Genomic DNA, 21,410 nt, shown 5'->3' with positions numbered 1-21,410 from the left:
TACCCCTCCCCCTCGGACCTCAGGTTTCCCGTCTGTTAAATGGCAGGGCTGGGCCAGACAGTGCTTCTCAAACTTTGATGTGTGTACAGATCTCCTGGAGATTTTGTTTAAATGGAGAGTCTGATTAGGTGGGCGGAGGTGGGTGGGGCCCAAGAGTGCATTTCTGACAAGTTGCAGGTAATGCCGTTGTTGCTGGTCTGTGGGCCACACCGTTGGTAAGGGACTAAGAGCATGCCCTCTGACCTCCTGTCCCAGCAGGGGCACCCATGCAGCCAGGTGGGTCCCCATCCCCAGGCAGCCCCTTCCCTGCTTCCGTGTGGCTAGGGTTCCTGCCAGGTCTGGGTTGGCCCAGGTCTGCCTTCAGCAGGGTAGGGAGGGGGCTCTGCCCAGTGACAGGAGTGACTCCCTGAGCTGCTTCAGAACCAGGGTCTCACTTTACACTCCCACCTGGTGCAAGGCAGGGCCTCAGTCCAATAGCACTAAAGGGCTGGTACCCAGTACCTGGCCAGGCATCGTGGTGCCCTGGCCTGAGAGTGGGCTGCCAGGGACTAGGGGGAGAACCCTGAACTAAGAGTCAGAGACCTGAGTTATAATCTCCATGCTGATGCTAGAGTGCTGGGTGACCGTGGCCAAATCCCTGTCCCTCTCTGGGCCTCATTTTCCCATCTGTAAATGGAGCAGTTGACTTACACACTTCTGGGGTCACATCCATTTAGCTATCCCAGAATTCTGATTTATCACCCAATGATGGTTGCTCTAGAGGAGGACCTACCTTCTTCTGCGGCAAACTCATCACCCAGCCAGGCTGGAGGCGGTGGTGACCCCACACCTGGTTCCCTGTGTGCTTCCTTTTTCGTGTGTTGTCTTATTGATTTTGTGCATTTTATTATAAATATCTCGTGCTTTTTTTGGAAGTGGACAGTAAAAATTAAGGATTTACATCACCTTTTCAGAGTCAATGTTTGGTTTAAGCGTCATCAGAACATCACTAGGGAGGAGCCATTATCTGCATTTTGCAGCTGGGGAAATTGAGTCCGCACATACCGTTGCCCCTGCCTGGAGGGCTTTCTCACTCACATTCTCGCTCCCTTCTCCGCTCACTTTACCACCCCAGGGGGAAGCCTCCCCGACAGATCACAAAGAGCAGACCACCCCTTCTTTCTGCCATCCAGGTGCACCTGGGGCTATGGGGTGGGTGAGGCACACCCTGCTCTTAAAGGTTCACAGCCTAAGGGGAGACAGGTATGCAAATAACCAGGGTAGCCACACTAGCATGTATGAGAAACATTTCTAACATGGGTCTCATGATGTTATTCTCCTCCTCTAAAACCTTCCATGGCTCCCCATTGCCCACCAAAGAAAACCAAACTTCAAAAAGTCCTCTGCTATCTACACAACCCTGTTTTCCAACCTCAGCTCCCCCCACTGTCACATCTCCTAAGCTCACACTCTCCTGTTGGCAGAAAAACCCCTTGATTTCCAATTATTGAGCCTTTGTCCGTGTGTTGCCTCTACTTGGAACACCTTTTTTTTTGGGGTCTGGGTGTGCATGACAAATGAAACACTCCATTGTCCCTGAGTCTCTCCTGCCCAACCTTTCCAACCTTTCCCCTCTCTCAGCCCCAACACCTGACCTTCTCTGTCTGAGCCTCACAGCCCTGCACGTGTACCCGCTGTCTCAGGGCACTTAGCACTTGGACCTTTGTACCCTCGTGGCAGCTCTTCACCTCCTTGTGGTGGGTCTGGCTTAGGCGAAGGCAAGGGCGGCTCTTAGGAAGGGCTGTCAGCTAGGCCAGGGTGGACGGGCCCGGAAGGCAGAGGGAGAACTTCCATCAGGTGAGGCCCCGGGTGAGTCCAGGCAGAGGGAGTCACATCCTGGGTTCTCTGCCACTGTTTCCTCCCACGGGGCTCAGATATGCTGCATTTTCTATGTGCTTTGACATTTCAAAACCACATTCACCATAAGAAAGAAAACATTTCTCTCTTGCCGTCTGGGAAAGGGAGCAGCTGGGGCCTTCCCCACCCACCCACGGAACTTCCCCCTGGCTTCCCTTGTGAGTGCTTCACCACCTCAGTTAAGCTTGTCATGTCTCCAGTGCTACAGTGACAGGGACACGGGTTCCAATCCTGTTCTGTCCCTTAGTAGCTGTGTGGCCGGGAATGGGTCCCATGCCCTCCTGGAGCCTCATGTTCCCATCTGTAAAGTGGAGGAGGACTCGAGACTCCTCGTGGAGTGGAAGTCTTCTGTACAGGGAGACTGGAGAGACTGCAGCTCCTAAGGCAGGATGCACAGGGCTCGGAGGTTGAGAGCCAGGTTGAGAGCCTGGGTGCTGGGGCCAGGAAGCCTGGGCTCCAATATCTGCTGTGGCTGTGGGAACTCAGGAGAGATGTCCAGAGCCCCCTAAACTTCAGCTTGCTCCTGGGAGAAGGGACAGTCGCTGCCTTGCAGGAAGGAGGGAAGATTAAGGCAGATAATCTGTGTCCGTACTTGGCACGGTGCAGGGTATTCTAGCAGAGCTGGGCACAGAGGGGCGGTTGTTTCCTGTGGTTTTAGAGGCTGGGATACATACCCGTGCACTGTCCCTGCCAGCCCGGGCCCCCAGGAGCTGGTCTTGCATCTTGTTTTACGCTCTCTGGTTCCCAGCCTCCCCAGCCTTGCACCTGGGTCCCGGCCTCAGCCAGGCAGCTTCCTCACAGGCCCCCAGGCCCCTTCCTGGTCAGGGGCACACTAGCATTTCCAGGGGCTTGGCTTGCAAAAGCCAAATGCACCCATTCCTAAATACATTTTGCTTCCCTACCTTTGTTCGAACCCCTTTTTCCAATTGCCTGCACTATCTCTAAGACTTGCTTGCTGAGACAACCTCCTCCACGAAGGCTTCTTGGATTTCCCCCCTCCCTCCTTGAGCTCCCACGATGCTCTGTGGTCTCTAATGGCTCTTTTTGCTGTCGTCTGTGCTCTTGGCTGCAGCCCTCCCTCCCCCAGCCTGGAAGCACCGGGCTGCATCCTGGTCCTGTCCATCCCGGACCCCAGGGCCCAGCAACTGCTCAGCTGCTGGTCAGCTGGTCTTGACTGTGTTCAGGGAAAACCCTGATAAACCCCAGCCCTCCAAGCTCCCGGTCTCTGGTTCTTCTCCTCCCTGAGGTTTTCCCTCCCTCCAATCCCACGTTACCTCTGCCCTCATTGGCTGCTTCAAATCGGAATGATTTTGTGGCCGCAGTTCTAGTACTCCTTCCCAGGGGCAGAGCGGCCTTTGCCAAGCACTCCTGGGCCACATCCTTGCTGGCGACGGGCTATAAAGAACCTTGTGTGCCAGCTAAAGAGCAGAGTTATCAGGGCAGCAAAGGAGGGTGGAATCCACTTCTCGAAATTCGGCTCTGGCAGCTCAGCCACGGCCTCTGGCCTCTCCTGGCTTCAGCCCCACAGCAAACGTCCCGCTGGATGGTGTTTCAGGGAGAGCTCTCCCTCCAGCAGGGAGGCATCACACGCACTCGCTTGAAAAGGGCAGGGGGCCTCAGGGTCTCTACGTCCACCCCCTCCCCGTCCCCCAGTCCAGCCTGTGTCCCAGCACGAGGACAAGGAAGGCCAAGGTCCACAGGCCTGGGGCAGATCACGCAATCAGGACGCCAAGCTTTGGACTCTCGGGACTTTCTGGGCCTGGCTGGCTCCTCCTGGGTGCGGCAAAGAGAGATTGCATTTCTCTTCCTCCCCGAAGCTGTTGCATCCTTGGTTTACAGAGCGGGACTCCCCTCAAGCTGAAATTGGGCAGCAGGGGTAGGGGAGGCCTCTGACTGCCGCGGAGACTCTTTCTGCAGAGCTCGTGGTTTCTGTGGGTCCCTGGCGGCCCTGCTTGTAAAACTGGAATTATCACGATGCCCATCCAGCCAGCTCGGGGAGTACGAAGTCTCCTTCACAGCTCTGGGAGCCAGAAATAACACCTTCTTCTTATTCTTTTTCATCAAATTAAATCCCTCTCTGGATGGTAAGAAATTCATGCTCAGCCTCATCGTGAGACCATGCTCCTAAGTGGTATGAAATGTCCCGGGTGGGCAATCATACTCAGTCCAGAACATTCCGCAGTGATCCTTGGGTCTTTAGTCCACACTAGCCACTTTCGTCTTTCACTTCGCTGCTCGCTGCTGAGAGGGACTCAGGGGTCCCTGTCTGGGCACTCATTGCAGCCACTACCCTCTGGGACCCTGGCACCTCCTGCTACTTGGACAAATAAACTCTTTCTCTGTCTTGGGGAATCTCTCCACTCTCCACTCCACCTGCACCCCACGCCCTCGTGTGCACACAGAGGCAGGCTGTGGAGGGAGCTTGTTTAATCTTGTCCTTTGATAACACACGTAGGACGGGAAGTCCCTCTATACTATCATCATCATCATCATCGTCGTCGTCGTCATTAACCATTATCATACGAAGCGACAAAAACAATTGAGACCAGTGTCCAACTGCTTAACAGTTTACAAAGTACACTAACTTATATCCATGTTTTAATTAATAGTCTTTTTAAAATTATTATTATAACCCTGTGAGGTAACAAAACAGATTGTTACCACTGTCTCAGGATGAGAAAGGAAGACCCAGAGTAGTCGAGTGACCTGCCTGGGGTTGCACAGCTGTCAGTGGGGCAGCATTTGAGATGTCAGGAGCCCTTCCCCCACCCCATCCACAGAGAAGGGTCAGAGACAGCCAGGCCACTGGGACAACAGTCTGAGGAAACTGACCACCAGCGCCCAGGGAGACAGGCTGGGGCTCTGGGCTTGAGCTTTAGGCAAATGTGTGCAGTCAGGAAATATGATCCAAAGGCAAATAAAAGATGCTAATGCCCAGGTGCGATGGCTCACGACTGTAATCCCAGCACTCTGGGAGGCTGAGGAGGGAGACTGCTTGAGGCCAGGATTTTGAGACCAGCCTGTGCAACATAGCAAGACCCCATCTCTAAAAAAAAAAATTTTTTTAATTAGCCAGGTGTGGTGGTGCACACCTGTAGGCCCAGCTACTCGGGAGGCTGAGGCGGGAGGATCGCTTGAGCCCAGGAGTTGTAGGTTGCAGTGAGCTATGATCCACTGCACTCTACCTGGGCCATAGAGTGAGTGAGACCCTGTCTCTAAAAAGAAAAGATAATACTAATAGGGAACAATCAGTGACACGTGGCGTGGGCCAGACAGGGTGCCAAGGGCTCCCGCCGCATTGCCTAATGCTCACTGCCACCCTGGCAGCACAACCGTGGTCTTCCCCCATTTCATAGGCCTGGAGGATTGAAGTCCCCTGGCAAAGGTCACATAGGTAGCAGGAGGGGCCCTGGGATTGGAATCCAGGCACATTTGACTACAGAGACCAGGCTGTAGCTGCCAGTGAACGGGGATGATAATGGTGAATAATGCGACAGCCAGCATTGACTAGAGACTGTTAGTCTCCGTCCTCCAGGAAGCGGATGGCAAAAAGAGATTCAATGTGCACGGTGTTTATTAGGGGAGCGCCCCTGAGAGAAGATGGGGAAGGAGGGAGCTGGGAGAGGCAGGGAGAGCCGGGTGAGGGGGGTGCAGGCCTGGCCCCAAGGCCAGGAGAGCAGGGAGGGCGGTGGGGGCATGAGGCAGCATCTTACACGGCCATGGATTCTAAGGGAGTTTGCAAGACCGCAGCTGTCCTTGAGTTAAAGTCACTCACCCAGCGTCTCCCAGGAACGGGCCTGACTTGGTGTTCCCTCTGTGCTTGGTCTCCAAGGGAGCAGCCCAGCAGCGAGGCGTTGGCACAAACTGCAAAAGCAGAGATGATTCCGGAGCCTCAGCCGGGGCCCCGGGCCGAGCAGGCTCCCTGCAGCCCACCTGAGAGGCAGATGCTCGGATGTGCTGTGATGTGCACATTACATGCATTTTCTCATTAATCCTGACAAAACTTCGGGAAGGCAGATACTGTTAATACCTCCACCTTACAAACGAGCAAACCAAGTTCAGGGAGAGAATGAACCTCGTCTGAGTTTGCATGGCTAGAGACGGGCCGAGTGGGGCCGAGAAGGAACTCGGTTTCATCACAGGGCACAGGGCAGTTCTCTGCCAACCTCCGTGGCTCCTGCTTCCACGCCCAGAGCCCTTAGCAGGTTGCCCGGGGCCCCAGTGGAAGCCGTGCAGGTGCAGGGCTGCGATGTGAACCCCAGCTCCCCTGGCCTCCGGGTCCTGGCTCTGTCTGCATTTGCCTCACCCTGGAAACTGGCTTTTGTGTCCACAACAGAAAATATGCCAGCTGGAGCCAGAGGGGCGTGTGAAGGTGGACCTGGTGCTGCGGGCGGCTGAAGCCCTGCTGGCCTGCTGCCCCAGAGACCAGAGGCCCGAGATCCTGGCCCAGCTGAAGGACATCAAGGGCCAGTGGGAGGAAACGGTCACCTACATGACTCACTGTCACAGGTAGGGTGGCCAGAGCCGGGGACCTCTGCCCAAGGGACATTTCTCCAGTCCTGGTATTTCTGGGGACAGGATGTTCTCTTGGGATTTGGGCCAGCCTTGCCTGCCTCTTTCTAATTATAATCAAGCTTAATGATGGTAATAGACACTGGGAGCCCAGCGTGTTTTCCCAGCAATTCTTAACAGACTTGGCTGTGTGCACATCCTGCAGCAGAATGGCAGAGTGGCTCTGGAGAAAGGAGGCCTGTGCCCTGCTGGCACGGCAGCCCAGATTCCCCACTTGTACCCGGGAGCCGGGTGGTGGTTGTGTGGGGAGGGGGGAGGAGCAGAGACTCAGACCTGCCATTGACTCTTGCCCCGCTGATTACTTCCTGTGTGGCCTTGCGAAAGTCACTTGACCTCTCTGGACTTCAAGTGCTTCCTCTGGACAATGGGGGTAATCAGGTGCTCCTTGGAGGGTGTCAGGAGGATGGAAGGGGATAGCCAAGGTCAAGAGCAAGGCACAGTGCTTGGCACAAAGTAGGCCCTCAGTAAACGGGAGCTGCCAGCGTCCTCTCCGTTCTTACAGAGCAGGACTGGGAGTGGAGGTGGGAATGATGTTTGCACAGTGCTTCCTGCTTTCCAAACCCTTGCACTTAAATTCCAAGCAAAATGGCTTAATATTGGCTGGGGAGATAGAGCCACCTCCATGCTGCAGATGGGGAAACTGAGGCAGGTGAAGAGGCAGGTTTATGAAGTGAGTTCACGCCCCCAGCCTTCTGTCCCCACTGGGTACAACGAGCCCACAGACGCAATGGTGCTCTGCAAGTGACTGGACACGTTCCCAAGGGCGTCTCCTGACCGTTAGAGGACCTGCACGTGCCAAGGGCAGGGGCAACTGTGTTCAGAGTCCCAGTGCCAGAGAGAAGTGACTGGGGGTGTCCGTGCATGGACGGTGGGAGCCAGGGCCAGAATTTAGGGTGCTGGGACTGAAGGGCTCCCCAAGCTGCCTCCCCAAGGCTGGTGGTTCTGGAAGCGAGTCTGGAATCTGGGGTACCTGGCCTGTAGCCCCACTGCACAGGAGGGTCTTATCCGGGGGTACTGAGGGAAGGCCCGAATCTGGGTGGCCACCAGCTGCCCAGGCAACTCTGAGTCCAGAGCAGGTGTCATCGTGGCCCCATCCCGCAGCCCCTGGGATTGGGGAGGGCCATGGCCTCCCGCCCCGGAGCCGGTGGGTCCCCTCACAGCCCGAGGTCTCTGCCCACAGCCGCATCGAGTGGGTGTGGCTGCACTGGAGCGAGTACCTGCTGGCCCGCGATGAGTTCTACCGCTGGTTCCAGAAGATGACGGTCATGCTGGAGCCCCGAGTGGAGCTGCAGCTGGGCCTGAAGGAGAAGCAGTGGCAGCTGAGCCACGCCCAGGTGCTGCTGCACAACGTGGACAGCCAGGCCGTGCTCCTGGACCGGCTGCTGGAGGAGGCGGCCTCCCTGTTCAACAGGATCGGGGACCCCAGCGTGGACGAAGATGCACAGAAGAAGATGAAGGCCGAGTACGACGCAGTGAAGGCCAAAGCCCAGGTGAGGCTTGGTGGGGTCCATCTCCACCTACCCATCCATTTATCCCCCATCTACCCATCCAGCCACCTGTTTGCCCACTAACTGTCAATCCATTTACTCACCCGCTCACTCTCACCCACTCAACACCCTTCACCCACCCACCCTCCATCCACCCATCTCCCATTCATCTACCCACTCACCTGTCTGTCTCCCCCCACTAAACTACCAATCTCCCACTCACCATCCACCCACCCGCCACCCCATCCGCTTGCCTAGCTGACCATGTATACATCCACCCACCCTCCTACCCATCTGTTGACTCACTCGTCCATCTACCTCTCCACCAAGCTAACCAATCTCCTAGTCATCTCTTCAACTACTTAATCGCCTACCCACCCGTCCATCTACTCATTCACCTACCCGTCAACCCACCCACCTCTTCACCCACCATTCACTCCTCCCTCTCTCCACTGCCTAACTACTCACGGTCTACTATCTACCATCACCCACGTGTTCATCCCCCCCCCGCCGTCCACCCACCACCTAACTGCCCACCCACCCATTATCTACCATCCAGACATGCAGTCCTGCTTCGTGCTTAATATGCATGTGGCGTGGTGACCGGCTGACTGACGGACTGTGATGTTTGCTCTCACCTGAACAGCTTCCCTCCTCTCCTCCCTTCTCTTTCTCTCCCTCCGACCTCCCTTCCCTCCTCCTTCTCACCCTTCCGCGTTTCCTCCTCCGCTCTCTCTAGCCCTCCCGCATCCCTCTGTCCCCCTTTTGTTTGGTTCCCTCATCTCATTCCTGCCTTGATTTTGAAACAGTTCATTGAGTTATTAGCTTCTGTTATTTTTCTTTTTAGAAATTCTATTTGGTTCTTTACTACGTCCACCTGTTCTTTTTTTTTTTTTTTTAATTATGTCACCTTCCCCTGAAATTTTGCATTCCCTCCAGACACAGCGTATATTCTTACTCATTCCAAGCATACCTACCTTACAGTCTCCATCAGGTTGTTCTGGTAGCTGAAGTTCCAGGGTCTAATGCTGTTGTCTGTTGTGTCTCCTGACATGGCGAATTATTTCCTTGGGGGCCTTTGTAATTTAAAGCTGTGGGCTCATCCTAAGCAGAGCTTTATCTGCAGAATCCCGTGGCTGGGACATACCCTGGGGGGGCTTTGTGTCAGCCTCAGCTGGGATCCCCTGGAGATTTACCTTCCTGGTTTCTGTTTTCATGCCACTGTATTAACTTGGGGGTTCCTGATTTAATGGGTACTCTAAATGTGAACCCCAAGCCAAAATCATGCAACAGGCTCCAGCTCCATATTCTGAAAGGTGATCGGGCTTTCATTTATTTGGTTGGTTGGTTTCTTTTTTAATCTCAGGCTAAAACACATAAAGCTTCCTTCTCATGTTATGTTTGTGGAAAGATTTGTTTCTAGTTCACCCTTGGCTGGGTGGGGGGCAGCCACTTGAGGGTCTGCCTTTCCTCAGTGGTCTCTGCTTCTTCCGAGCCCAAGTGTCACTTCTTACTCTGCCTTGAGCATTAAACTCAACCTTCTGGAAATGAAGACTTCAGGCCCACGTGTGAGTTGAACAGGCTGGTTTCCATAGTATCCGTACTTCTGGTCCATGGGGACATCCCTCACCTCGGCATGACATGGGTCTGCGTTTTAGCAATGCTTGTTATGTCTTATCCAGCGTTCCTGGCTCTCTGTAGGGGAAGGACATTCAGGCTGTCTAGTCTGCCATAGTGTCGGAACTAGAAGCCTCCTGGGCCTTCATAGGGGAAATAAATTCTATAATGAGCAGAGATAAGGAATCCATCAGGAGCAAGACTCTGGCCCATGACAGCTTGGGGAGGGACCTGGGATCCGGGCCAGGCACTGCTGCTTCCCAGCTGCGTGGCACTGAGGCAGCTCACCCTCTCTGTACCCAGGTCACGAGGCTGTGTGAGCTGCATGTGAGCTCTTTGAAAACTGGCAAGCGTTTCCCAGTGCAAAGGATCAACTCTATTGTCAGTAGCAGTGAGAATAAAGAGAAACAACAATGGTGTTTGGCATACAGCAGGTGCTCAGAACTAGTTATTGAATGAATGGGAGCTCTACCTCTGTAGCTTGAAGGTAAGCCATCCGCAGAGTCCCAAAGGGGAGTGACAGGAAGTTCCTGGAGTGGCTGCTCAGGGACCCAAATGGACGGGCATGGCAGGGCTCGGGCCTGGCTCTTCACATGTAGCCAGTTGGCCCTTATCTGGCTCTGCCAAGTCCCAAGGGGCAAAGGCAGGCTTAACAGCGATCCTCTCTCCAGGACTGCCCCTTGGGCCTGGGCAAGACAGGCACCTTTCAGCTTGCTGTGATGGTGCAGGAAACAGGTGCTGTGCCCATCCATAGAGAGCCCCTGGCGCAGGCTGCAGAGGAGAGGAAATGGAAAGTGGTTGGTGCACGTGTGTGTGTGTGTGTGTGTGTGTGTGCATGTGTGTGGAGGGCAGATGCTGGGGCACCAGTGAGCGCCAATGCTGGTCCAGATGCAGAAATGATCTCCTCGGAGAGCCTCGTTGTCGTTTCTGTGGGCTCTCCCCTCACATGACCCAAAAGACAATAGAAATCGCAGCTCTTATCCATGGGTGCTACCGTTTCTGAGCCTCTTCATGTTTCTGAACTCATTTGATCCCCAAACCTTCGTATGAAGTAGATAGAGATGCTATTGGCCCCTTTTTCAGATTAAAAAAACTGAGGGTCAGATGCCAGTGCCCCAGTAGAAACAACCAGAAGTCCTAGGCGCTCCCAAGGTGGGCTCAGGTCCCAGGTGAGTCACTGCACCTGTGCCCATCAGAGTCAGGCTGGGAGGGCAGAGGGCAGGTTTGCAGCTCCAGGAGGAGGGTGCATTTGCTTCCAGGGTTCACAAGGCAAAGGCCCGGCTGCAGGGTCCAGGGGCAGGAACATGGGAGCCTCTGTCCTGTGAGACACCGTGGTGATGGCCTGGGGAGGAAGCTGCCCCCTCCACCCCCGTTGGAGGCTGGTCAGTTCCGAGCCCACCATGGACATGGGGCACTGGTGTCCGCAGGGTGACTGGATCCTGCACGGACAAGTGGGTTCAGTTTGGCTTTTTCAGCTGTTGGCTGAAGCCCAGCACCTTTGATCATCTCTTCCTGGACCCCAGAGGTTTGGGAACTTGGCTGTCACCCACGGGCAGCCCCTTTAGCTCTTCGGTGGGGAGGGTCGCGGGACACCGTGGAGGTGTCTTTTGTCTGTCCCAGGGCTCGCCATGGGGAAGACTTAGAGGTCGGTGGGGAGGGCCAGGAAAGGCCCCACAGCCCCTCTGAGGTTTTATTCAAAATGTCGAATGGGGGTGCATTTTTATGGGGAGAGGAGCCATGGCTTCAGTCAGATTCCCACAGGGCACCTTGACCTTCAGAAGACCAAGCAGCTCCTGAGAGGAGCAAACTTCTACCTCGCCCTTGGCAAGAGATTTAACTTCCCCACCCCAAGAGCCTCATCTGCTGAGAGGGACATGGCCCCAGGCATCAACCACACCCGGCCTTCCAGCTCTGGAAAGGACTCTGGCCCCATCCCGAGCAAGGTGGGGAACTCTGCGTGTCCAGGGGCCCCTGAAGATCCTTGGTGGCCTGGATGCCTCCTGGTCCCCGCTGTGTACACCTGAAAAAGGCCTCCCCTTGCTAAAAGGGCTCCCTCGAGGCAGTCCTCTAACCCCAGCAACAGGGCGAGGGCCCTGTAAGGACCAGCCCTGGTGTCTCCCCAGGGGTCCAGGCCTCGCTTCAGGGTGGCCAGGGTCCCTGACGTATGGTACATAGTAATACCTCTCCTCTTGCTAGGTAACAAGCTATTGTCCCACCTATAAAAGCCCACGTTTGACATCCAACATGTTATTTAGCAAAGTCTGTCGTGTTGATGGGGACAGAAGCACCGTGGGCCCCCCTGGACTGTAGTCTTTGCCCAACCCGTGGAGGGACATTATTGATTAGGGCGCTGGGTGAAGCCCAGAGGGCAGCAATAGCATGCTTTGAAGCCGCCGCATTTCCAAGTGAAATATAGACAGAGCAGGCTGGCTGCTGGGAGGGTCTTGTTTGTTTGTTTTTAATCCACCAGTTCTGCTTTCTGAAGGCCCATGGTAGCATCCTCCGTCTCCCCGAGTCCCGAGGCGGCCCGCACAGAAGGCGCGTCCGTCTGGCATCTCGGCCATGAATCAGAGCTGCTGGTGCAGAGGCATAAATCCACGCGGCCCTGTTAATTGGCCGTGTTTCGACAGTCCTGACAGCCCTGCCGGCCGCCGACGGTTTAATTGTTTGGTCTAACGAGGGGGTTGAACACCTTCCCGTTTGTCAGCCTGTTGTCCTCGGCGCGTTGGGCCCGGGCTGCCCCGTACTTGTTAGGCCTGGCACAGACCTCATCTGGATCCCTGCCCTGCCCGCGTGTCCTCTCCAGCGCCTGCTCCCTGTCAGGCAGACTTTTATTTACTCTGGGCCTCGCCGGGTGCCAGCGCCCCGCCTTTCCCACGCTCGGGCCCCCGGCCGGCACGTTCGCGGGAGAGTCCCCATCAGCCAGTCTCCGCTTGTTACCCCTGAACCACTTTGTTGCAAAAATAAGCCTTTCCTGCGGGTGGGCGACGCGCTCTGGAGGGTTTTGATGGATGTGCATGAGCCCTCAGGAAGGGGGCGCAGCGAGGGAGCTTGCCCAGGAGGCCCCAGCGCTGACATCAGGGCCGCTGGCAGGAAGCACGACGGGGACTGTCCCCCTGTCTGGGTCCCCTGTCGGGTTCAAGCAGCAGCCGCGATTTCAGAGAACGAAGCTGTTCACTGAAGGGTCGTTGGAGAAGGGCTCCCCCATCTCTACAATGGGGATATTTTCTCCACTGGTTCCTGCCACGTTTTAAAAGCATTAAATTTCTAGATTGGGTGAGGAGCTTCTCAAAGGAAAAGGGGAAGGCATGTACAAGTAGGTAGGGAAGTTTTGCAAAGCCACTTGCCTGTCCGCTCCTCCCAATCGAGAACTTTTGACTGAGCTCCACGGATGGCACCCTGGACATGAGCTGGCTCCATGGTGACGGTCTGAGGTCGGCCGACTACGGTCCATGTGCCAAATCCAGCCTGTGTGTGTGTGTGTGTGACCCGTGAGCTCAGAATGGTGTTTCACATTTGTAAATGGTTGGGAAAAAATGAAAAGCCAAATATTTCCTGATGTGTGAAAATGATGTAAAATCCAAATGTCAGCGTCCAAATGAGAGTTTTATTGGAACACAGCCATTCTTTACACGTTATCTACGGCTGCTATGTGTTTCGACACGAGTAGCCCACGAGCTGTTGAGCAGTTGCAACAGGAACCATATGGCAGGCAAAAGCTGAAACATTCCCTGCGCCGCCCGCCCGTGACAGAAACAGTCTGGCACCCCCTGGGCTCAAGCAGTCATCTTGGAGTTTGACACTTGCCGTTTGAATTTCACCTGTAAAGCCCACAAGAGTTCTACGATGTCCCAATCCCAGTTTGGACATTTGCAAAATGGGAGGGTTTCATGATTGTTGTATTAAATAAGATAATGCTTTCGAGTTCCAGGCACATGTAGGTGCCTGTTAAATGACAGTCACGTCTTACCTTTTTCTTGACTTTCCTTGGAAACCTCCCTCCGATGGCAGACACTACGTTTATTCTTCCTGCATTCAGGAGGCAGTCACAGAGCCTGCCCTGAGCTAGACCTTGAGAGATGAAATGAACAGGGCAGCCTTGTCTGTGGGGACATCTTGGTTCCCCCAGCAGGTGACAGTGCCATAGACAAGTGCTGTGATAGAATTACAGTGTTTTGGGAACATAGAGGGAAGGCTGTTAATTCAGCCTGGGTTGGTGGGTAAGGCTTCAGAGAAAGAAGGGGGTGCCTAGTGGTTAGCATTGCCAAGTGGGTACCCTCCGGAGGTGTGAGAAGAGCCCGGGGAGCTCAGGAGGTGATCAGCAGTGGCTGGCACTTACTAAGTGCTTACCAGCTACCAGGCGCAGTTCTAGGCGCTGTGTGAGCTCTGAACCATCTCATCTCACTGCACCCCAATGAGGCAGGTTTGTTGCTACCTGCACCATGCAGATGAGATGGGTACTCAGGCACAGAAGGGTTAATTATGTACCCAAGGTGGAGCCGGGGTTCAGGCCACAGGCAGTAGGCTCCCAAGCCCAGAGTCCTGATCACTGGACCACAGAGCCACATCATGGGGACCTGCCCTTGACCACCAGGCTTTGGGGCTTGGACTTGAGCCTGGGGGCAGTGGGGAGCCAGGGAAGGGTTTAAAGAGACAGAGCTGTGATCAGAGAGTGTTTTGAAAAACAGAGTCCCAAGGAGCACAGAGGGTCTTATAGCAGGGACACTGTCATTTCCCCAAACGTCAGCCGCCCTCAGGACATCATCTTGCCCCTGTGTGGTTAGACCTTGAGTGGGACTGGTTGAAAATAGAGATGATTCCAACCCACGCAGTGAATGTCATCCTCTTTGTGGTGAAATGGGGGCAGCTTGTCAGTTACTCGCATGCCCTGTAGACCCTGTTGTGTAATGGAGCTTGGCACTTGCCCAGCTGGGTGACCTTGGGCAAGTCACTTCACCTCTCTGTGTCTTAGCCTTCATCTGTCAGACTGGGATAATAATGGTGCCACCCTATGGTGTGGTCAGAGTTCATGAGGTCATGCACATAAAGTTCTCGGAGCAAGTGCCCAGCAAGTTGGCGAGTGCTCAAAATGATGAGTGTTAGGTAGTAGCAGCAGTGTTAATGTTGTCGTTGCTGTTACCGCACTCCAGTCTTCTGTGCCATTCCTAGGACATGGCTACACAGTTGGCAGGGTCCTTTTGTGCCATTCCTAGGACATGGCTACACAGTTGGCAGGGTCCAGTGCCAATAGGCTTTGGTCTCCAAAGCTAAGTCTCTTGGCATACTGCTCACAAGGTAGAACAGAGCATCTGGAACCTCTTTGTGTCCAACGAAAGGGCTGAGGGTTGGTTGCATCTACCCTCCACACACACACACACGCCCAGGCAGGCTGCGGGTTTTCTGGCCTCACAGGCCAGGGGCAGCCTGGGATGGAGACCCTCATGGCTGGTGATTCTCCCCTCGCACAGGACCGGGTGGCCCTGCTGGAGCGAGTGGCCCGGGAGCACGAGCAGTACCGGGCGAGCGTGGACGAGTTCCAGCTGTGGCTGAAGGCCGTGGTGGAGAAGGTGGACGGCTGCCTGGGGCGGAACTGCCAGCTGCCCACCCCGCACCGCCTCTCCGCACTGCAGGTAACCCCGGCTGTGCAGAGACGCAGGGATCTGAGGTGTCTGCTGAGGGGGTGCTCACATGCTGGGTTCTATGTCATAGTTTATTTAATAGGACACTGCTGGGTGCCCGGGACATACAGACACCCACGGCACGCAGACCCCCGCGAGAAGCGTGGAATCTGGTACCAAATGCTTGGGGCCTGGGCTGCTGTATGGAAATCTCGGGCATTTGGAGACCCAGGACAGCAGCCTAGGCCAGGGGGTCTCACATATGGGGCATTTGGCAATGTATAGAGACATTTTTGTTTGCCACAACTGGGTGCTGCTAAACACCCTACAGTGCTCAGCACAGCCCCCCACAAAGGGCAATCATGCAGCCCCAAAGTCAGTAGTGCCAAAAGGCGAGAAGCCTGGTGTGGCATCAGCCTGCAGGGGGAGGCGAGTCTGCTCTGGCCTTTCTCGCTGGGCCTGACGACCTGAGCCCCTCTGTAAAGTGAGTGGGTCAATTATCTTCAGTGATTCAAGGACCACTTTATAATTTATTATACAACCACGCAGCACCTATACTGCTCCTTTAATATTGGTGTTTAAATTGGCTAGCTTTTAAAAGAAACGGTGATCAAAGATAACCTGTATCACTGTCATAGATGGGAAAGCCAGCACCATTCATCCATTTGCAGTTAGTAGGTAATTAAGGGACAATTGTATTTATTTATATAAATAAATGCAACGAAACCAAATGGAGCCATTAGGCCCTGTCTGAGTCCAGCGTTGCCGGCTGGAGGCTCTGAGCCTGAGACTGCCTCTCTCTTTGTTAACAACGAAGATTAACAAATGTCAGGAAGTGTTAAAGAAAGAGAAGCACCCAACAGGGACTCTCTCCTTGACTTAGTCCAGTGACATGAGAAAGACCTGGGGAAGGAACAAGGTTCTGGTTGCATGTCCCCCTTCCTAAGGCAGACGGCCGTCCTTGGGAAGGCCCCTCTGGCTCTAACCCAGGTCCAGGAACGAGTGTTCTGCATGGCATCCCCAGGTCTGCCTGGAAAATGCAGCGAATGTTCCCCCTCCCCCGCCCTTCTCCCTTCAGGACATCGCCAAAGAGTTCTCCAGGGGTGCGGCGTCTCTGGGGCGGCTGGAGGAGCAGTCTGTGGGGGTCATTCAGAATACCTCCCCTCTGGGTGCAGAGAAGATCACCGGGGAACTGGAGGAGATGAGGAAAGTTCTAGAGAAGCTGCGCGTGCTCTCGGAGGAGGAGGAGGAGCGGCTGCGGGGCCTGCTGGAGTCCAGGGGCGCCTGTGAGCAGCAGATCCGGCGGCTGGAGGCCGAGCTGGGCGAGTTCAGGGAGGGCCAGCGGAGGCTGGCCCAGCAGGGCCTGGAGCCCCCGGCGAAGGCAGGGACGGAGGATGAGCTGGTGGCCCGCTGGAGGCTCTACTCGGTGAGCGGTGATGGGCCAAGCCACGGAGCAGGCCAGGTGCTGTCTGCACCCTGGGGTGTTGCCGCTCGGACTCCTCGGTGTGGTGGGAGATGCCAGACTCGCTCTGGCTTCCCCGGGTATCTAAGTTCCCTGAGGGGTCATAGACAAGGTGGGGGTTCAGCCCCATTTTCTGGGTGAGGAAACTGAGGCCTGGAGAGACTTTTTTCCCCCAACATCCCCAGGGCCACGCGGTGAGTTGGTGAGTAACGTTAGGTCAGAAGGGGAAGCTCTCAGTGAGAGATGATGAGGACCAAACGCGACAGGGGTTCTGGGGGCCAAGCAGTGGGCAGCGCAGGGCAGGGTGGGCTCCAGACCCGGACACGAAGTCCAGTCAGAGGACACCCGCCCTCCCCTGCCCCGTGGGAGGGAACAGCCCAAAGTCGCGCAGCCAGGAAGAGGTAGAGGAGGGTGTCCAGGCCAGCTCTGTTGGTGCCAAAGCCAGAGCACTCTCCACTACCCGCCCTGCCCCCCTCGGAGCAGGAGCCCAGCAAGGGGCCAGGAGTCCTGCCGGTCAAGGTCAAACTCTGAACTTCTCAGGACAGCAGGGAAAGGCTGCTTCACACAATGAAGTGAAGCAATTTGGGCATAGTCAGTGCAGATATCTTCCAGGCCCGCCAAGAATGATAACGGGGTTCACAGGGCAGCTTTAGAAGCAAGCAAAGGCCGGCTCTGACATCAGGTCTACCGTTAGGGGCTTTGCAACCACCAGAAATCTCTTAGCCCAAGTGTCCTTGTGAATAACACGGGGACATGGTAGAGACTAATCTCCCAGGATTGCTGCGAGGCTTAAATGAATGGGACGCCCAGAGCACTGAGCATTAGGGGTCACTGCTTCCGGGACATTTGTACTATGAGGCGCTGACAATGCTGGGAGTTTGGTGGCAATAAAGAGCAAAAGTGTAGCTCAGCGACAGCAGAGGTGCCAGGTCACCCAGGGTGGGAGGCAGGAGAGCAAGGGCTGGGCTCGAGGGTGGGGCCCCCACTCCCTGCCCTTGGTGACAGTTTTCTCCCAGCCTGGTCCACCACACTGGCCACGCTCACCCCTCTGCACACACACCTGCGTCCTACTGAGGACCCTCCCCCTGCCCCTGGGCTATTGCATGTGCTGCAGGCGACGCGGGCGGCGCTGGCCTCCGAGGAGCCCCGGGTGGACTGGCTGCAGGCCCAGCTGAAGGAGGTCATCGGCTTCCCCCACGACCTGCAGCTGCTCTCCGACAGCATCGTCGCTGCCATCCAGGAGTATCAGAGGTATCTGCGAAGGCAGAGGGCGGGCGGCACTCAGGGGTGTGCTGGAACCCAGGCGGGACAGGTCTGGGGCCTCCATAACTTACCTTCAGGGCTGTGGTTCCCTGGCCGTGAAGCTGGGCTGTCAGTCTGCTTGATGACAGTCTTCCTTGCAGGACGTTTTTATCCGGAGGGCACAGACCTTTGAGGTCCCAGCCCAATGTGAGGTGCAGTTATCAGAATCTGCCGCCGCTGGTGGGTCCTTACGCCAAGAGGCTGCCCCAGCCCTAGCCCAGCTGTGCAGCTGTTTCTTCCAGATTGGCAAATGCCTTCGGGGTCAGAGTAGCTTTGGATGTTAGACTCCCATTTCTGTTTATTTATTTTAAAAATTTGATCAAGCGCTTTTGTTTTTTTATTTGTTTTTGTTGTCAATGAGAGGGCCAGTCTGAATTAACTAGTCTTCCATTACCGGAAGAAGTCTTCATCTATTATTTAACACTTTCAGTGACTATGAGAGGGGCATTGTGTGCCCGTTTTACAGGTGAGAAAACTGAGGCTCACTGCCGTTAACCCAGTTAAGGTCACACAGCTGGTCTGTCTGACTCCTAACTCCCAGCTCCTTACGCCTGCTTCAGGTCAGAGGACTGTCACGTGTCTGATTTATGTAAGCACTTACAGGTCCCAGGGAGCCCCAGTGTCTGTCCTTAGGAAGACACTTTTCCCATCGATATTAACCACAGTCCCTTTCATCTGTATCCTGAGTCCGTTGCTGCACACGCCCCCAGCAGCCTGTGGGATAGGAGAGAGCCCAGCAGGGAGCAGCACACGCTGGGCCCCTGGGTCCGATGGAGGCCTCACTCCTGGCCTGAGCCTGCTCTCTCTCCTCTCTCGGTTTCCCCCTCCACGGTCCTCACAGCCTGAAGGGCAAGAGCACCAGGCTGCGCAACGCCGCGGAGACAGAGCTGTGGCAGCGTTTCCAGCGGCCTCTGCAGGGTCTGCAGGTGTGGAAGGCCCTGGCCCAGCGGCTCCTGGAGGTCACCACCAACCTGCCCGACCTGTCTTCCCTCCACACCTTCCTGCCCCAGATCGAGGTAACCGGGCTCCTGCCGGGACGGCTGACCGGTGTGGCTGGGGTGGGCTGCCGGCCAGGCGTGGCACTCCAGCTGCTCTCCCAGGGAAAGGTGTGCTCCTGGCTCCTCCAGATACCTGGGGGCAGCTGATCACACACGGTCTGGTGAGTCCTAAGTGCACAGGCGGCGTCAGAGCTTGTCTGTTACCAGTGACCCAGGTTGTCCTCGGTTCCTGGGTAGAAGGTGAAGGCTGCCGCCTGGTGTGACCCTACACAGACCCTCCGCCACCTGCAAGCACTTCCCCTTCCCTTGGGACCCCACTGTGGGCAGTCCTCTGGGAAGCATCAGCCGTTCTGGAGAGAGCAGCGCATTGGGCTGTTACCTTTACTGTGGCTACAAGTGACCAGAAACCTGACAGCAGTGGCTTCAAGCACGGAGACGTTCAGGCAGCGCAGGGCTGACTCGACAGCTCAGCAGTGTCACCAGGCCCAGGCCCCATGTAGATCCAAGCAGGTCTCCCTTCCTGGCCCCAGGGTGGCTGCCACCACTCCACACACACACAGCACCCATGAACAACAGACAGCACACGAGGTCTGTCTCCACGGCCCCTTCCGCCTCTCAACAGGGAGGTAAACCCAGCCCGGAGCCCCAGTACGGGCCCCTGACGTCTCACTGGTCAGTCGAGGTCATGTGACCACCCTGGACTGAGCGCTAGCTGAGGATGATGGGATTGCACGATGGGCTTGGACCAATGACATTCATAGCCCTGGCGCAGGGCACCTGGCTGCCCAAACAAAATCCTGGCCATTTGATGTGGGACAAAGAGAACAGCTGTGTGATGAGCAGCTGACAGTGGCTGTCACGATGCCTGCCACGTGCCTGCCACCACGGTGGCTCCTGTGTGCCTGTACATACCGCCTGTGGTACCATAAAAGGCTTTTGTGTCTAGAGGTTCTTAGACACAAGCGTGGAAAGAGACACAAAAGTGTGTCAGGTGTAAGCCCCCATTTTATAGTAATTTTCATGCTGGTTATAAAAGGATTGGGGCATGTAGAGATGTGTGAAGAAGAAAACAAAAAGCTCCCATAGTCCTCCGAGCCATAGGAGCACCGTTGACGTGTTGGGACGCTTTCTCCGCCACTTTTTCTGTCCAACGTGGCATTGCTGGGGAGAACCGGTGACCAGGGCTGGTGCCTGAGCCACCTGCACACAGGGTTCCACCAGAGACTGGTGCCTGCGTTTCGGGGCATCTACCCTGTGATTTTCCACCTGGGGCTCGTGTTGGAATAAGAATTTGTTTTCTGTCTCCATGGTTGTTAAGCTGCAGGGTGTAGCCCTTCTTCCCAAGGGTCTAGTGGCCTCTTCCCCTCCATGCTCCAAAGCATGATGATCCATCTTTTTGAGGTGCTCCTCGGGGCTCCCCAAAGTGAATTTCATGTGTGCTACAAACCTCAATTTTAGGGCAGAAAATCCCAAATCTACCTTTTACATCTGATGAAATCCATCTAGACATTTCCGTAAGATACGGTCACCAATAAAAGATTTGATGAATTAATTACAATTTCTGTGCATTTGGGATCATGTTATCTAGTTGTTTATTCTTATATTTTCACTCCATATATTTGAGCTTTTTCTCAGCATAGTTTAAAATCGTTGAAATACAAGTGATAATTTCAATGGCTGCATAACATTTCAGTTTGGACTATGCCAGAATGTAATGTATCCACAATTAGAGATTTAGGTTGTTTCTCATTTTTCACTGCGGTAATTAATATATGCTGCATATCTATGTATACACAGTTTAATTTCCATTTCTACTATTATCCTCCTCATTTTGCAGATGAGGGATGGGAGCCAGGGAGCCTATTTTACAAAAGAGGAAACTGAGGCTCACAAGAGCCCAAGGCCTCCCAGCCAATACACAATCCCAACTCACCATTGCAACTTCCCAGCCTAAATGCTTGACTCCCATGATATTGTGTCTGCGCTTGGTGAAAAGGGGGTGAAGGTGACTCCCCTCCAGGGAGAGGCTTGACCTCTGTGTGGCTGACCACAAGCCAAATGCCTGTAGGTGTGGGTCACGCCAGTACAGCTGCATCAGCTGTGGTTTACGGCCTCCTCCAAGACAAGGTTTGATTTCCCCGACCAGGAGTGTCCACCGCTGCCTTGAGCTCCCGCACAGCACTAGGTCAGACTTTGCTTGGGAAAATGATTATTCTCTGTGTTGGATCAAAGGTACTTACCTGGGATCTTTGTTTGTCCTCTCCCAGCCCCGCACCCACCTAAGCGTCTTAAGTCTGAGAGTAGGTTCTCGGTAGCATCATCCGGTATAAAACAGAAGGACTTTTGCCAGTTGAAGACAAAACCTCTGGCTTCTAGAAGTCCAGACCTTTGGTTAGAGAAGCAAGAGGTGCTTACCTAAGACAGCTGGAGAGCCCAGGCTTGGCTCAGGCTGTATGAG

General features: G+C 55.0%; 1 protein-coding gene across 5 annotated transcripts in view; it reads left to right on the top strand.

Annotated features, from left to right (window-relative positions):
* Window positions 1–21,410, top strand: part of SYNE3 (spectrin repeat containing nuclear envelope family member 3) — an 85,530-nt gene that overhangs the window by 36,897 nt on the left and 27,223 nt on the right. For all 5 annotated transcript variants that reach the window (XM_069489452.1, XM_069489423.1, XM_069489442.1 and 2 more), the window contains exons 3-8: window positions 6,233–6,405; window positions 7,649–7,958; window positions 15,041–15,202; window positions 16,269–16,616; window positions 17,767–17,903; window positions 18,796–18,970. In XM_069489452.1, coding sequence (XP_069345553.1) covers window positions 6,233–6,405; window positions 7,649–7,958; window positions 15,041–15,202; window positions 16,269–16,616; window positions 17,767–17,903; window positions 18,796–18,970 — 1,305 coding nt within the window. The remainder of the gene's footprint in view (window positions 1–6,232; window positions 6,406–7,648; window positions 7,959–15,040; window positions 15,203–16,268; window positions 16,617–17,766; window positions 17,904–18,795; window positions 18,971–21,410) is intronic.

This window comes from Eulemur rufifrons, chromosome 2 (genome assembly GCF_041146395.1).
Source record: "Eulemur rufifrons isolate Redbay chromosome 2, OSU_ERuf_1, whole genome shotgun sequence".
Classification (NCBI taxonomy): Eukaryota; Metazoa; Chordata; class Mammalia; order Primates; family Lemuridae; genus Eulemur; species Eulemur rufifrons.
This window is presented reverse-complemented; position numbering and strand designations above follow the sequence as displayed.